This window comes from Telopea speciosissima, chromosome 7 (genome assembly GCF_018873765.1).
Source record: "Telopea speciosissima isolate NSW1024214 ecotype Mountain lineage chromosome 7, Tspe_v1, whole genome shotgun sequence".
Taxonomy (NCBI): Eukaryota; Viridiplantae; Streptophyta; class Magnoliopsida; order Proteales; family Proteaceae; genus Telopea; species Telopea speciosissima.
In genome coordinates, this window is record NC_057922.1 from 2,291,471 (window position 1) to 2,307,837 (window position 16,367).

General features: G+C 40.4%; 1 protein-coding gene across 1 annotated transcript; it reads right to left on the bottom strand.

Annotated features, from left to right (window-relative positions):
- Window positions 1-280: 280 nt before the first annotated feature.
- LOC122667296 (WAT1-related protein At1g68170-like) lies at window positions 281-12,033 on the bottom strand. The gene is made up of 10 exons (XM_043863552.1): window positions 11,861-12,033; window positions 11,550-11,612; window positions 11,271-11,387; window positions 10,921-11,173; window positions 10,625-10,783; window positions 10,337-10,488; window positions 10,071-10,191; window positions 1,361-1,420; window positions 1,050-1,161; window positions 281-363 (listed from the first exon to the last, which is right to left on the bottom strand). Exons 1-10 carry the CDS (start codon window positions 12,010-12,012, stop codon window positions 281-283), a joined length of 1,272 nt encoding a protein of 423 aa, XP_043719487.1. The 5' UTR covers window positions 12,013-12,033.
- Window positions 12,034-16,367: the final 4,334 nt, after the last annotated feature.

Here is a 16,367-nt window from a genome sequence, read left to right on the forward strand (position 1 = left end):
TCCTTTGTTATTAAGTTTTGGGAAGGATTTTTTTGTTCGATAACATGGCTGCTCTATCAACACGGAGCATGCATAGAAACATTAACAAAGGTGGGATTTTCATCTTTCATGGAGAGCATGTTAGTCAACCCCATCCTATGTCTGAGCGTGAGAACCATGATTTTCGAGAGCATTCTTTTTCCTTATGTTTTTCTTGTCTTTTCATTTGTGTCCATTTTTTTTAACAACCAAACACACTCTAATTAAGGACGAACGGAAAAGGGTTTTAATGTTTTATCTCCTAAATCCAACATTTAGCTTCTCCACGAGGAACAAGGAACCCATGATTATCAGTGTAAACATTATCCCTAATGCCAGTATTCCCTACACAGTCGCAACACACTATTCATTAGGATTAAGCAGTTATGCTTCAATAATCAATCAAGAGAAGGGAAAACAAAAAAAAAAGACAAACTCAATCCCCTTCGTCCAATCGGAATTTCATACCAACAACCAAGTAAGCTACAAACAAAAGGCTGTTGTTGGTTAACCTTTTGGGATTGGTGTTTGATTTGTGTAATTACACTTTGTTTCATAAAAAAAAAAAAAAAAAAAGCCTGTTGTTCCATCCAGCGTTTAAAAAATCAGTGAATTAGATTGGGAATTGCTGAATCGGCCTAGACCGATTTTGATTTTTTTCGTTATGCATCATTCACTCTCAGATTCTCCGATTTCTATCCTTCCAGATGATTCTAGGGTTAATCGGACTGATTCCGATTCGATCTGATCGGGAATCGACAGGGACCCATTCTGTCACCCATACCCAGTTTTAAAACCCTGAGTTCCATCCAAGCTTCCACTCGTCCCACTTCTGATCAACGCTTATGGAATATGCCGCTCTGTACTGACCCCATCAAGCACATCAGAGCCGTGCTTGATAAGTGAAAAGGGTACTTCTCTCGCCCATTTTAGTCTACAAAAATCAACGGCATCAGAGAAAGGGATAATTTCAAATCAGTGGAGGTGAATATAGGCCCCATAAGATCTCCATCGTTAACCACTGCACACACCTCCAAAGGATGATAAGCACCCATAAGTAGTGATGAACCCCACGGGGCTTAATCCCCATTTTGGTGGTGTAGGTAGTAGAATAGTTGTAAGAGGCTTCTTTAATTGAAAAAGCTGCAACCAGGAGGGAAATATAAAGATTAAGGGTGAGAAGAGTGGGATCATGGAATGGCAGATATACACAACACATACCATACTCACACATCCGAATATTCGATGTGGGACTAAATTCACCCATCTAGCATATGGTTAATTTGATGGACAAAATAGTAATTTCATAACATCACCTTTTTTCTCTTGATGGTCTTACTACCACAATGCTTCCGACCCCACCGCCACCGCCACCGCCACCGCCACCATTACTACCATCACCCTCTCACAAAGAAATATAGAAAAACTTATTCTTAGATATTGGACTACTAAATGGATTTCTTATTCTTGAAAAATTTTCATATGATGCAACCAAAACAATTTCAATTTCTTGATAAAAAATTTATTTGTTAACTATTTCATGAAATCAATTCGACATTGAAATAGAAATCATACCAAATCTGGCCTAGCCAAATAAACCACACAGAAATGCCTGGAAGGCGACTATCGATCCCCGTTAACTTTAGTCTCTTTTTTTTTTTGGGGGGGGGGGGGGGGTTGGGTTCTCTGCAAGAACATGTCCAAGAAAGTGCGCAGGTTAATTATCCAATCATATAAATAATTGGGGGGGGGGGGTGGGTTCTCTGCAAGAACATGTCCAAGAAAGTGCGCAGGTTAATTATCCAATCATATAAATAATTAAATAAACCAAAGGATTAAAATATTATTAACATCTGAATAAAATAAAAAAAGACCGAGAAGCAGAGATGCAAACAACATATATAGGATTTGTTTTGATTTCTTTCTTTGTGAGACTCAACATGTATGTATATGCAACCAAAATTCTCATATTCTATGTCTCCATCTATCGATCGATCGATCGATGGATCCCTGTTTCAATAATATGGCAATTTTAGTCGCATATAGATACAGGTTCGCCTCTTTTCCAAACACAACAAGCCACGCGACTCGACTCAATTCGATTCGGTCACTTAGAGATCTTCTTCTTCTTCTTCTTTCGTCTCCTTTCAAAATCTGTATTCCCTTTAGTTATAGTGGGAAGGTTGCTTGGGGAGCAGGCTTTGAAAAATCAGATCAAATTGCAGTTTCGGTTTGAAAACGAGGGATTAGGGGGGGTTTTCTTCCAATCCGAATTCCAATTCCGGGTTTTACTCATCTGGAAGAGGGAGGCCGGATGGTTTATTACTACATCTTCTTCTTTAATAATCTCTGTATTTATAGAATTATAGTTATAGAGTGAGAAGGTTGTTTCATTATTTCAACTATAATGGAAACCTATGGCGGTTGCTTGGGGAGTAGGGTTAGCAAAACCGATTCCGGGTTTTACTCCTTTAGAGGAGGGAGGGCAGATGGTTTATTTTACTAAGTCAACCCAAGATCTATATTGGCGGTTGGGTTTACTCTCTCCTTCTATGACCAAGGATGGGATCTGGGATCCTTCAATTCTTACAACCCAGGTTAGTTTAATTTCCACTTCACTATTAAGTCTAGATTGCCCCACCCTCATAAGATTTCAAAAAATGGAATTGGGAATTGAATCAAAATCTCAGCTTATTTTGATCCGACTAGGTCAGAATAAGAGTAATATAAAATCCTTAATGGTAACTCCCTATGGAGATGAAAATTGACTATTACGGCAAAGAAATATAAAGATGAAAAATCACATTCTTTACGGGTCAATGAGCTCGGACTGTTGGTTATCTGAGCTGCTAGGTGTCAACATCTCCACCTGACACTGCCGCACTACACACTTTTAAGATTGGAGAGGATTATTTTCTGCCATGACACTGTCTTTGAAGCTGTAGACCTTCAAACATCAATCGTCTTCCAAGATAAAACAATTGTATGGCATCTATAAGGGATCTTTATCCTCTCAGTTTCCTTGCCTGGTACAATTTGTCCGATTCCTCCCATAAGGGGGTAAAAATAACCACCTTATCCCCTGTCCGAACACATTGCACGGTTAAGATCCACCCCCCTCTTATTAGAGGCACTAAGGAACTCTACCGGACAGAGAACCTGAGGAGATAATTTTCCCACCTATTAGTAGTTGTGCACTTGTTGTCTACTATGCACCTTAAAAAATCTCATTATTATGTCCTTAAAAATCTCTTAAAATTCATCTTCGGTAGTGTTTGGTATGTATTCTTCCAATCCAATCCAAGTCGATTTCGCATTCTTGGGCATTAAAAACAGTTAATTTTATCGCCCGAGAATGCGAAATGGACCTAGAATGCATTCCAAAAATACATACCAAACACAACCTTCATATTTACCAATTATTTCATTATTGTCTCCTTAAAAAAACTTCCATGTTGCTAATAAATTGGTTTAATTCATATCAAAACCACGAATCCCATGATCCAATTATCCTTTTACTATTATTCCTAAACAAATAAGTTGGGTTATATCAAAACCAAGGTTCTAAATCCCAGTTTCGATGCTGGTATCGACCTTGGCCAAAATCAAGATTTCCTGTGGGTCGAAACATGATATTGTTTGGGCAAAATTCAACATGTCAAGAGCTGGTCAAAAGTGGGATGGTTGAAATTTTGTCGAAACTGATTTAAAATTTTGAAATATTATCGAAATACGTCGAAACGTGATTGATACAATAATACATAAGAGTTTCATCTTGAAAACTTGGAAAACCGAGATCTTGAACCATGATCAAACCCATAATTCCATGAGGCTGGCTTATCTATAGAACAACCATAAATTTTGTGAAAATATACTTATCAGATGAAAAAGATCAGGAAAAAAAACTTGACCATACTGTCCTCTCCTGTGTTGTTTGTGTATGTAACTAATATGCAAATATTAAAAAGAAAAGTAAAAAATAAATACAGAATTTAAAAGGTAGAAGTGTAGAACCACAACGTAAAGAGAAAATTTTTGAGTTGTCCCTTAATTCTACTTAAGGTGCCTTACAGAACTTCCCGAATTCACAGGTTGTAAGCAACCAGGATTTACCATAATCACAACTAATCACCTCAATGCACTCCGTATCATGTCTTTGGAGCTCTTAGATGGCATAAGCTGAGACGACATTCTCTTCATCTCCTTCTCCTAATACACTACATGCAATCCTACCATGATCAACGCTGCTCCTACTATACTGTAAAAAATTTTATAAACTGAATTCACATGCACCGCAGTTGAATTAACTCGTAAATTGTTAAATTTTTTTATATTTAGGCTATGTTTTTTCAGCACAGAAAAGAAAAAAAGAAGAAAGAGAGACGCACAAACTTATTATTATTATTATTTTTTGGAGAAAGATTTCCTCCATCACGCACCAGCATAAGATGTTCACCCACCATCCTAGGGTTCACAAACCCATATAGGATTTTGGGAATAATACATGCATGCTATCTCCGGCCCATCCCACACCCGTGGTGAAATCACATGGTCACATCAACACTAGAGAAAGGATATTTTACATGAGCCAATGAGAGCATATGTAGAAACATTAACAAAGGTGAGATTTTCATCTTTCATGGAAATGGGGCGGCCAACTTTATCCTATGTCTGGACATAGGAACGCAGGAACCATGTTTTCCAAGAGCGTCCTTTTTCCTTATTGATGTTTTTCTTGTCTTTTCTTTTGTATCCATTGTGTTTTACAACCAAACACACTCAAATTAAGGATGAACGGAAAAAGGGCTTTATCTTCCAAATCCAATCCGGCGGGGGGGGGGGGGGGGACAAGGAACTCATGATTATTCGACCCAAAAAATGGAAAAAGGAACCCATGATTATCAATGTAAACATTATCCCAAATGCCAGTATTCCCTACACAATCGCAATCATTAGGATTAGTTAGTTAAGCTTTAATCATCAATCAAGGCAAGGAAAAAAAAAAAAAACAAACTCAATCTCCTTCGTCCTATCGGAATTTCATACCAAGTAAGCTGCAAACAAAAGCCCGATGTTCCATCCAGCGTTTCAAAAATCGGTGAATTAGATTGGGAATTGGCCAATTCAGATAAGAATCGGCCTGGCCTGGACCGATTTTGATTCCCCCCCCCCCCCCATTCTGAATCAGAATATTCACCTCCAGATTCTTCGATTTCTACCCTTCCAGACGATTCCAGGGTTAATCGGACTGATTCCGATCTGATCTGAATTGTGAATCGGCAATGACCGATTCTATCACCCATCTCCAGTTTTAAAACCCTGAGTTCCATCTAAACTTTCACTCGTCCCACTTCTGATCAACGCACATATGGAATATAGAGCTCTGTACTGATCCCATCAAGCACATCAGAGCCGTGCTTGATAAGAGACAAGGGTACCCCTCTCCCCTCCCCACCCCCTTGCACTGCACTCACAAGAAGCACCCCACCACAAGAACCCTCTCATTGCGACTCAGCCTTCCCGTTAGATCTCCATCTTTAACCACTGCACACACCTCCAAAGGATGATAAGCCCCCACAAGTAGTGATGAACTTCATGGGGCTTAATCCCCATTAATAGAGTGGTTGTAAGAGGCTTCTTTGATTGTAAATGCTGCAACAAGGAGGAAATATGCAGATTGAGGGTGAGAAGAGTGGGACAGTGGAATGACGACATACACAACACACACCACATTCACACACTCGAATACCCGATGTGGGACTAAACTCACAAGAACTTACATGTCTAAGAACGTGTAGATTAATTATCCCATATAATTAAAACAAAATGATCTCAGAAGAAATAATTGAGAGAGAGGGAGAGAGAGAGAGAGAGAGTATCAAGAAATTCCAAGACTCAGAAGCAGATGCGGAGATGCAGACAACATATATAGATTTGTTTTGATTTCTTTCTTTTTGAGACTCAACGTGTATGTATAAGCAACCAAAATTCTCATATTCTATATCTCGATCGATCCCTCTTTCAATAATATGAGAATTTTAGTTGCATATAGATACATGTTCGCCTCTTTTCCAAACACAACAAGCCACACGACTCGACTCGGTCACTGAGAGATCTTCTTCTTCTTTCGTCTTCTTTCAAAATCTGTATTCCCTTTAGTTATAGTGAGAAGGTTGCTTGGGGAACAGGCTTTGAAAAATCGGGCAGTTTCTGTTTGAAAACGAGGGTTTAGGGGGTTTTTCTTCCAACGCGAATCCCTCTCCGGGTTTTACTCGTTTGGAGGAGGGAGGCCGGATGTTTTATTATACTAGTCACCTTGTGCCTAACCATTGAACTAAACCCAAGATCTATATTGGGCTTGAGTTCCGAAATCTTTCAAACATGAGTTGAGCTTGGGCCTAATTGAAACCCGCTAACCTTCAAATATTATGTTCGTCTAGTGAGTAGGGATCAATCTCTTAAACTTAAACCCGAGGCTGGCTTCTCTGACATGGGTTAGGGTTGGTTTACCCTCTCCTAGGGGTGTCAGTCGGTCAGTTTGGATTTGTTTCGGTCTGTCAACGAGTGAGTCCAAAACATGATTCACGATTTCTGTTTAGTTTCAGCTATCTTTTAACGGTTTACTATAGGTTTGGTGTCGGTTTACCTTGTAAATATAAACCAGTAAGGGTACACTGATTTCTGTTTTTTTTTTTTTTAAATATGAATTTAAGGCAACTATCTGTTTATAATCGGGTTATTTCGGTTCATTGTCTTCTCAGTTTCAATGAGGTTTGCTTTGCTATCGGTATCACAAAACCTCAGCTTGAAACATGATCCAATAAGCTCATATTGGCTTCGGTTTGGTTTCGATCAGTTTAGGTTAGGTTGACACCCCTACCCTCTCCCTCCATGACCGAGGTTGGGACTTGCGATCCTTCTTACAAACCAGGTTGGGTTAATTTCCTATCACGATTAGGCCGAGATTGCCACTCCCACATAAGGTTTCCAAAAACGTAATTGGAAATTAATCAATCAAGGCCAAATTTGATCCGAATTAGCAAAAATTGGCTGGATAGGTCATGGACAATTTCGATATGAATTGACCAATTCACTGATCTGATTCTTGATTCTTAAAATCGCACTCCCACATAATGAAAATACCAAAGAGAGAGGTTCGTGGTTCGTAGCTGTTGCGTGTGGAAATCTCCGATGCTTGGTTCGCCCACGGATGAGCCTGCAAAGACCAAGTGATGAGCACAAGAGAGTCGGTGTGGCTCCGGCCTAGGACTCTCCGATGCTAAAGTTAGATCACCAGTGCAACAGCGTAACTGCTAGTAAAAGTGAGATGATGAATGGTGCTCCATACCTGGGTATTTATAGAGTGAGGATGAGATGAGGCGGTTGGGAGAGTCCTAGTATGGTAGGAGTCCTTCTTTTGGAAGGCTCTCTCGCGTAGAGCGGAGTGGAGAGCTATTTTGGGTCGAGACTCTTATTAAGGTAAGAGTCCATGTAAATTGTGATTTCAGTATTGCGCTGGGATCGTGGCTCGATCCTTATCCCGTGATTCTCGGGATGTGCTGACGTGGCCCCGCTATCCCCGGTGGGGCGCTATGGTAGCCTCTGTGGAGGAGGGCTCATCCTAGGAGGTCGGCTTGGTAGATCGGTCTTGGCAGTCACCTCGGCCTGGGAGATCGGTTTGAGAGGTCGGCCTGAGAGGTCGGCCTGTTAGGTCGGTCTCGGCAGTCAGCTCGGCCTAGGATGTCCTGTGTATGCTCGGCCAGGAGTTTATGGCTGACTTGTGTGAGCTCGGCCTCAGCCCCAGCTGACTTGTGTGAGCTCGGCCTCGGCTTCTGCTTCAGTGCTTAGCCTCGGCTTTAGTGCTCGGTCTCGGTCTCGGCTTCAATGTTCGGCCTCGGCTTCAGTGCTTGGCCTCGGCTTGGTGCTCGGCCTCGGTCTCAGTGCTCGGCCTCGGCCCCGGCTGACTTGTGCGAGCTCGGCCTCGGCTTTAGTGCTCGGTCTCGGTCTCGGCTTCAGTGCTCGGCCTCATCTTCGGCTTCAGTGCTCGGCCTCGGCTTCGGTCTCAGTGCTCGGCCTTGGCCCCGGCTGACTTGTGCGAGCTCGGCCTCGGCCTCGGCTTCAGTGTTAGATCTCGGCCTTGGCTTCAATGCTCGGCCTCGGCTTTAGTGCTTGACCTCGGCCTAGGCTTCAGTGCTCGGCCTCGGTATCGGTCTCAGTGCTCGGCCTCGGCCTCGGATTCAGTTCCAATACGTTTACGTGGTAGCTTTTGGTTGGTTGGGGGATTTTATGACACATCAGCAGCCACTGTTTAAAAAATCCACCGATTCAATCGAGCTCGATTCCAACCATTTTGAAACGGCAGATTCTAGGGTGTTTAGGACCAAACCATTGTATTTTCAGATCCGAGGGCTAATTATAGAGTTTTTGAGACCACTTCCGATAGACTCCACCCCCAATTCCGAATTTAAAATCCTTGATCCTAACTCCTTTTGAGGAAGAAAATTATTAATTGTTTCGTCCACGAAATCAAAAGATGAAAAATCACATTTTCACTTGAAAGTCAATAACTGCGTTAAATGAATGGTGCTAAAACTTTAAACTCTTTCAGTTCCATTTCTGTTTTCAGACTCAGTCTTTTTTTGGTTGAAAGTTTTAAGACTTAGTCTGGAATTGTTTTTGAGGTTTTGGAATTTCACTTGGGACTGAAAAATTTATGATGAAAACAATGAACTACGTTCAAGCTTTGGGCCTTAACATTTTTGAAATTCGAGTTCAGTTCTTCCCCAAGTCTAGAGTTTTTGAAATTGTCTAGTTTTCAAGTTTATAAGGTCTTTCACACAGTCTTTGTGATAAACATTGCTTAGACAAAAATACTATGGAGCCCATTAGCAAACTTACACCTAAGGGTTAAGAGACTTCTCTACTTCCAAGGCGGACTGTATTTCCATGCGCCCAACTTTGCCCCACATACAAGGCGGTGGAAAGTACCGCCTTGCCCTTGCCTGAGCGCCCTGCCCGAGCGGGGGTAAGGCGGTACTTTCCGCCCGCCTTGTATGCTGGGCAAAGCTGGGCGCACGGAAGTACTGCCCGCCTAGGAAGTACAGGAGTCAGATCCTTATATTTGTCCCACCGAGCCAGAGTTCACCGGATGGATGCAATTTCAACATCTGCCAACACCTGAGGATGCGTCTATCTCTTATCCAACCACCCAATCAACGGCTGGGAAGAAGACTTGGACATGTATCCGAAAATCTATCAACACCTAGAGGTGCATGTCCAAATCCTCCCGACCGTTGGATAGGTGATTGAAAAGAATCTTTTTCCGAGCACATCTGAGGGTGTAATTTTTTTTTTTTTGGGTAAGCAAGGGTCTAACTTAATGTGGCCCAATCCTCGTTTAGCCCCTCTCTCTCTCTCTCTCTCTCTCTCTCTCTCTCTCTTGTAAGTGACTATTTCCACTTCTTGTACTAGCTGTGGGTATAGTCTCAAAATTGGAACTAGCAAAAGAAGAATGTAAATTAGCTGCTCTCCATATTCTCTTCCTATAATTAAAGAAAATCTAAAGAAAAGAAATATTTAAATAGACGATGAAAAAATATAACTGTTAACCATATTGACATGTTCTCTAGTGTTTGCTTGTGTATGAACCAATATTGCAATTCTTTAAAAAAAAAAGAAAAAAAAGGACGCAATACTGGAATGAATTACCACACCAATTTAATTAATTAGGATGATTTGCGGCAGATACTTAACCACAACTATCAATGCTCCTGGGTGAGTGATGTCTTACGAGGTGACACCACCACTTCTTCCTGGTCTTCCTCTTCTTCTTTTGCTGCTGCTTCTGTTGTTGTTGCTGCTAAGGTTATAGCGGCCAAGTTATGAGGAGCAGTTGATGAGAGGTCAATGTTATGGTTGCCGTTGAAACTGCTGGTATCAATAGTAATATTGCTAGTTGTAGTTGTGACTGAAGAAGCAGAAGAAGCAGAAGAAGCAGATGAAGAAGAAGAAGAAGAAGAAGAAGAAGAAGAAGGATTGGTAGTAACAACCACCTCAATTGGCTCCCCATCATCTTGAGATGGCCGCCTAACCAGAGACATCCTCTTCATCTCCTTCCCCTTTCCCCACAACACCCCATACAACCCCACCACTATCAGCGCTGCCCCTACTAGGCTGCGAAATAAGCCAAAGTAAAGAAAAGAAAAAATTTATTTAAAAATATAAAAAAGTGACAGAGAGAGACACATAAATTCATTTTTTTTTTTACAACCAAACAAACCCTAATTAAGGAAGAATATGCAAAATTCTGTGTTTTTACCTTCCAACATATAGCTTCTCGGCAAGAAACAAAGAACCCATGATTGCCACCATCAAAAGCATCAGAGGGTTGAAAATCGATACAAACAGTGGTCCCCTTGCCCTTACACCCCAAGCTATCAACGTAAACGTCACTCCTGATGCCAATATTCCCTACATCACCGCAACAAACACACTCAGCTCTCTCCATTAAATCCTCAATCAATCAAGAGAAAAGCATTAAAAGAAAAAAAAAAAAAAAAAAAAAAAAAATTCAATCTCCTTCTTCCAATCAGAATCCCATACATACCGAGTAAGCTACAGTCAAAAGCCCGATGTTCCATCCTAGCTTCCACTCCTCCCACTTCTGATCAACGCAAATAGCTAATATGACGTTTTGTACTGACCCCATCAAGCACATCAGAGCCGTGCTTGATAAGGGACAAGGGTACCTCTCGCTCAACTTAGTCTACACAATCAACGGCAGGCATATATTAAAGGAAGAAGGAAGGGAAATTCCAAATCAGTGGAGGTGATGAATTACTTAGGTAGTCCAGTCCAGTGACTCCAGTCCGGTAGGGATGTTTGTTTGTTATAAAATCACACCTGAACAATCATCCAGATTGCATGACACCAACAGCAACCAAAGGCTAGGATTGATCCCAATGCACGATTACCAGCAGCAGCGTGTGTAGTTGCTCCAGCATTACCGAGTCCACGTGTAAGGTCAATATTCGTCGACCAGATGATGACCTCATGTCCTTTGTAAAATGTCAGCACCATTGCCCCTCCTATACCAATGGCCGACCCCACCAGCTTTGCTTTCCCTGCTATCGTCTTAATCCCCAGCCTCTCCATCCTTTGATTAGTCAAACCCAACAACAGTCATAATTTATCTCCATCACACAATATTATTATTGAATAAAAAAAAAAAAAAAACCAATCAAAAAACTCACCTTAGAATCACAGCTAAGAGATAGGTTATGGCTGGAACAAGATTTGTCATGGCCGCTGCAAATGTCATGGATGTTAAGCTTAAACTTAACACATATAGATTCTGAGCCAGCGTTCCCCTAAAACTCGATCATCAATAAGAAGAAAAGACTCCAAATTAATTTAATTCTGAATTCAGTTCTCAGGAATTAAACCACATTAATGGTGTACTAGCTGAAGAACAACAGTTTTGAATCGATCGATCGATCGATCGACGTACAAGAATTAATGATCGGACTTACCCAAAAAACCCACAAAGAAATGCTTGAAAGGCGACCATCCACGTTAACTTTGGTCTTCTTTTCCTGCAAGCAAGAACATGTCCAAGAACAGATTAGCTAGAAGTCCTCTCGATCGATCGATCGATCATTAATTAGATAAACTCTCATGCAATATTATTAATTAATTCATTCTTTGCAGTAGTAGCTAGTGACGACTGACTCATATTATTAATTATAGATATGATGTTGGTGTTGGTGTTGGTGTTGGTGTTGGTGGCCGGGGAACGAATTGAAATGGAATGCAATAGCAGAGAAGCTACGTACGTACGTACCTTTCAATGAAGAAAGCAAAGGGAGCCAAGAAAATGAAAGCGAACATATATCTGTAGGCCATGAATATTCTGATATTCATCCCATCTATGGTTGCAAGCTTATAGAAGACATTGAGCCCAGCAAAAATGGCCTGAACCATCACCATCACCATCGCCGGTTTACACCCATGAAGAAATTTGCAGAGATCACTAACTTCCATCGTTTTCCAGCGCAGTACGTTCAAAGTTGAAGAACCAATATTCAAACAACCAACCTTCCTTCTCACTACCTATAACTTTAATAAAAAGTACTTTTTTTTTTTTACAAAAAACCCAACGCTATCCGTTCCGGTAGGAGCAGGTTTTGACCGCCTTGCAAACCACCACCACACCACCCTTTCCCTTGCACTCCCATGCCCACGCACCAACCTGCCGCTGCACCCCCATGCCCATGCCCCACTCCCCACTCCCCAACCCCTACTGTAACGCCTTTGCAACCACCACCTCCCCATCCGTTCCCCTACACCCCCATGCCCACCCGCCACCACCCATCTCTTCTCTGCAACGACAAAAGAAAGAAGGTTAGAAACTAAGAAAAATAAATGAAAACCTTCGCAAATCTCTACGTTACAGAAGGTTAGAAACTAATAAAAACCTAACCTCTGCTTTACTGCCTTTGCAAACCTCTGCAAGACAGAAGGATAGAAACTAAGAAAAAATTAAAAACCTCTGTTTTACCGCTCTTCAACCGTACCTAATGCAATATGTAAAGGTGTTTATGTAATATCTCTTAATATGTTTTAAACCGTACCACAATATAATAGAGAGAGAAATGTGGGGGGGGGGTGAACTGATGACTATTGATGGTTTAAATCAAGTACTCTAGTGTGAGTTCGTGTGAGAGAGAGAGAGAGAGAGAGAGAGAGAGAGAGAGAGAGAGATTTTATAATTGGGAGTTAAGATTTGAAAATTATAAATAAATTATGAAAGTATCTAGGAAAGATTAAAGATGGGAGAGGAAAATTTTAAGTACTTAGGAAAGCGAAAGTATTTAAGAGATCTTATAATTGGTGCCTTAGAAAGGTGGAAGAGGAAGAGATAAAAGATGGAAAGATGGTGATTACTGGAATAGAGATATTATAATTGGGTATAAGATGCAAATTTAAATTAAGGGAAAGAGAATGCTACCTGGTAGCATGCGGCCCTTGCGGCCATGCAATGTCCACCTTGTCCTTAGGAATTTCCGTCTTTCTATGGGGTATGATGGTCATTTTGCACTGCCCTATGTCTGGGTTTAGAGGTAGTGTTCTTTCTCCCTTTAATTAATTTCGAAACTATTATTAAATCTCTCCCTTAAACCCCTCTTCTTTCCCCATGTTTTTTGCCTTTACAATTTATCTTTAATGCCCTCTCCTCCTCATTCTCTTTCTACCAATCAGCCAATAGGCAAAACCAATAACAAATCAATTAATCAACCCGGATGTGTAATTGGTTTATGAAATTAAAATCATTAATAATTGATTTGGTTTCAGAACATTTGGGGAAAAGAACTCATGGGAGGTCCACATACAAAAACAGATAGAAAGGAAAAGAGAGAGAGAGAGAGAGTACAAAAAGAAGCCAGAAAAATTGATAACTAAGGCAACACCCCACCAATGCAAATCTTCTCCACTTTTTCCCTTCCTAAACCTTATTTTAACACTGGCAAGGTGCACGAACAAGTGATGTGTGCAACTGAGAGATGGGAGAGGGCAAGAAGTAGCAGTAGTAGAGAGAAAGAGAGGGACCATGAAAGAACCAGTTAACAAATCAAGAAAATAAGTACTAATGCAAGACCATATATATATCTTGTTGAAAAGATCAACTTAGCAGATTTTTCTTTCGATACACCCATGTAACATTTTGGGTATTGAACTTTATGACTATTTCCTATGTTTAAGAGAAGAATTAAGACATATGGCTTGTATTGAATTATTTTGAGGCCCTCTTTTATAGGACTTCTTTCCAAAATTTTCTTTGATAAAATGTAATAATTTCCCGATAATCGATGTGGGATTATTCTAAATACTATTCGAGATGATTGTTAGTTTCTCCAGGATGGAAAATTCGATACTCATGAATAGGAACCGTCGACCTGTAGTTTACAGTGTTTCTTGAGTTTCATAATCCTCTCCAATCACTTGGAAAGTACTGGTGCAACAAAGCAAGTAACTCGGCTCAGGTTCTCGTACTAGAATCATTCTTGTACGCCTGCAAGCCATCCACATGAAATCCGCTCCTCCTTTAGATTCCATGTGGATGGTTGCAACCATATGAGAATGGTTCTCGATCAAGAACCTAAGCCAGCCTCCAAAGCAAGAGATCATACAAAATGGTTGGCATATGTCAATTGAATGTGTATGTTTTATATGTATGCATGTTACTTGCTGCTCTCTCTCTCTCTCTCTCTCTCTCTCTCTCTTCTTATAATTAAGGGTGTTAAATGGTGTGGTTTCAGGTTAAACGGTTCGGTTCAGTTCAGTTCAGTTCAGTTCAGAGTGTAGTATGCAGAAACTAAAACTGAAACATTTATAAACGATTCTAGTTTGTGAAATCAAAACCATTTATGAAACCATTGATTAAACGGTTTTTAGGTTTTAAATCCCTTTCCTGATTGCAATGAAATCCAACCAGTTTTAACTTGTTGAACCCTGCAATCTCATATCTTAGATTATAAATATCTCCATGGTAGCCAAGAAATCCTGAATCAGTGATTAAGGACAACTTCCCAGATACCAGTTATGACCTTGTTGCTAATCAACCATTATAAATAAAACTCCATTTATAGCTTGCACTTATACCTTCCAATAACCACCCTATTCTGGTAATTGACTAACTAAAGAGATATACCACTATACCCAATAAGATGCAAGGAAGATACATCATGTGTACATTACACATTCATTGATTGGGATCCTCTCCAATGAGGAGATCGCTCAATGAATGCCCAATGAAGCATTCGATGACTGCTGCCTGGCACATACCCCGATGTACACCCAGTCAGCCCAGCCATTGAATGCTCATTAGAGAGGATCCGGGGATCCCAAATTCATACAAACTTTTTCAAGACAAAAGTCCAAAGACAACACTTTCATTAAAAATAATAATAATAAATAAATAAACTGTATGCAAATGGTAATCGAATTGACTGTTTAATAAACGGTCGCAATTTTTTCAAATCAAAACCGAACTATTTACTAAACGGTTTCACAATTCCAATTTAAATGCTCAATTGGAACTTTGTTTTTCTATCAAGATCGAAAACAACCCTGAGCAATTTCCCTGCCCAGACATTGATTGAGGAACTGTACTCTCTGCCTATATTGATTCCTATAAAAGTTGCAAGCTGAGATTCGATAAACGGTTTGGGTTTACATTTGACACCCTTACTTAAAATAGCTAAGGAACTGATAGATAGGGAAACTCAATTAGAGAGGATTCAGTCCTATTTGGGTGCAATGCCGTGGTGCCTGTTTCAATGAGTCTCGAGATAAGATGGCATTGGTGTTGACATAGAGAGCTTGGAGGGATGAGTTGAGTTGATAAGTTGAGATCCTTGGCTCCTTTTCAAGTTTCAAGCAAATAGAAGCTATGACGACTCCCCAAGTCCCAAGGGATTCAAACGATGTAAGTGGTCAATTTTTATGGGCTGATCCGATAGAATTATTAGATTGGTCGGTGGGAAAGGAGGGTGGTCCAAGTCCAGTTAGTCACTTTCGGCATTAGATAGGATTGGTGGATTATTAGGTTCCTCTCCTCTCTTCACCCCCCACATAAGATAATAGACAATAGAAAAGAAATTAAAAGGTCTTGTAAGCCTCAAAAGAGTCAAAAGGATATATATATATATATAAAAAAAAAAAATGCAGATGTCAAATGGTTAAAAATGAGATGTGAATTTAATTGTGCAAAATCTTAAACAAAAGAGCAAGTGTAGTTAGTTTTTTTTTTTTTTTTTTTTTTTTTTTTTTTTGTTTGTTGAAGGTAGTGTTGTGGTTTGTGGATATGGGTCCTCTATAGAGCGACACAATGTGTAGTGTGTCATCGGACGGCCCACAATACTTGGGCACGCAGCCCAACACACAAGTGGGGTGTTGGGTTGCATGCCCAAGCATTGTGGGCCGTGGGATGTACATTATACTCTGTGTCACACTACAGAGGAGCCCAACGCTGTGGTTTGTGTATTTCGAATTTAATTTTGGATTAAGTTTTCCTTAATCCTTTCATAGGTACTATTGTGATCTTGTGATTGGACTTATGTATTATCATTAACTTTCACCACTATTGTAAGCAATCAAATGGGACTGATGGCTACAGGCCAAGCCCTCCTCACCATGGGTAAACTAAAATTAGGTTCATTTATGTCCTTTTATTTTTTTTTAGGGAGAGATTTTTCATGACGTTAGAATGAGAAATCAGACCAATGAGAGGATTAGCGATAGATTTGTTCAGTAAGAAGTCCAAACTTTATCTGACGAGAGAGTGTCAA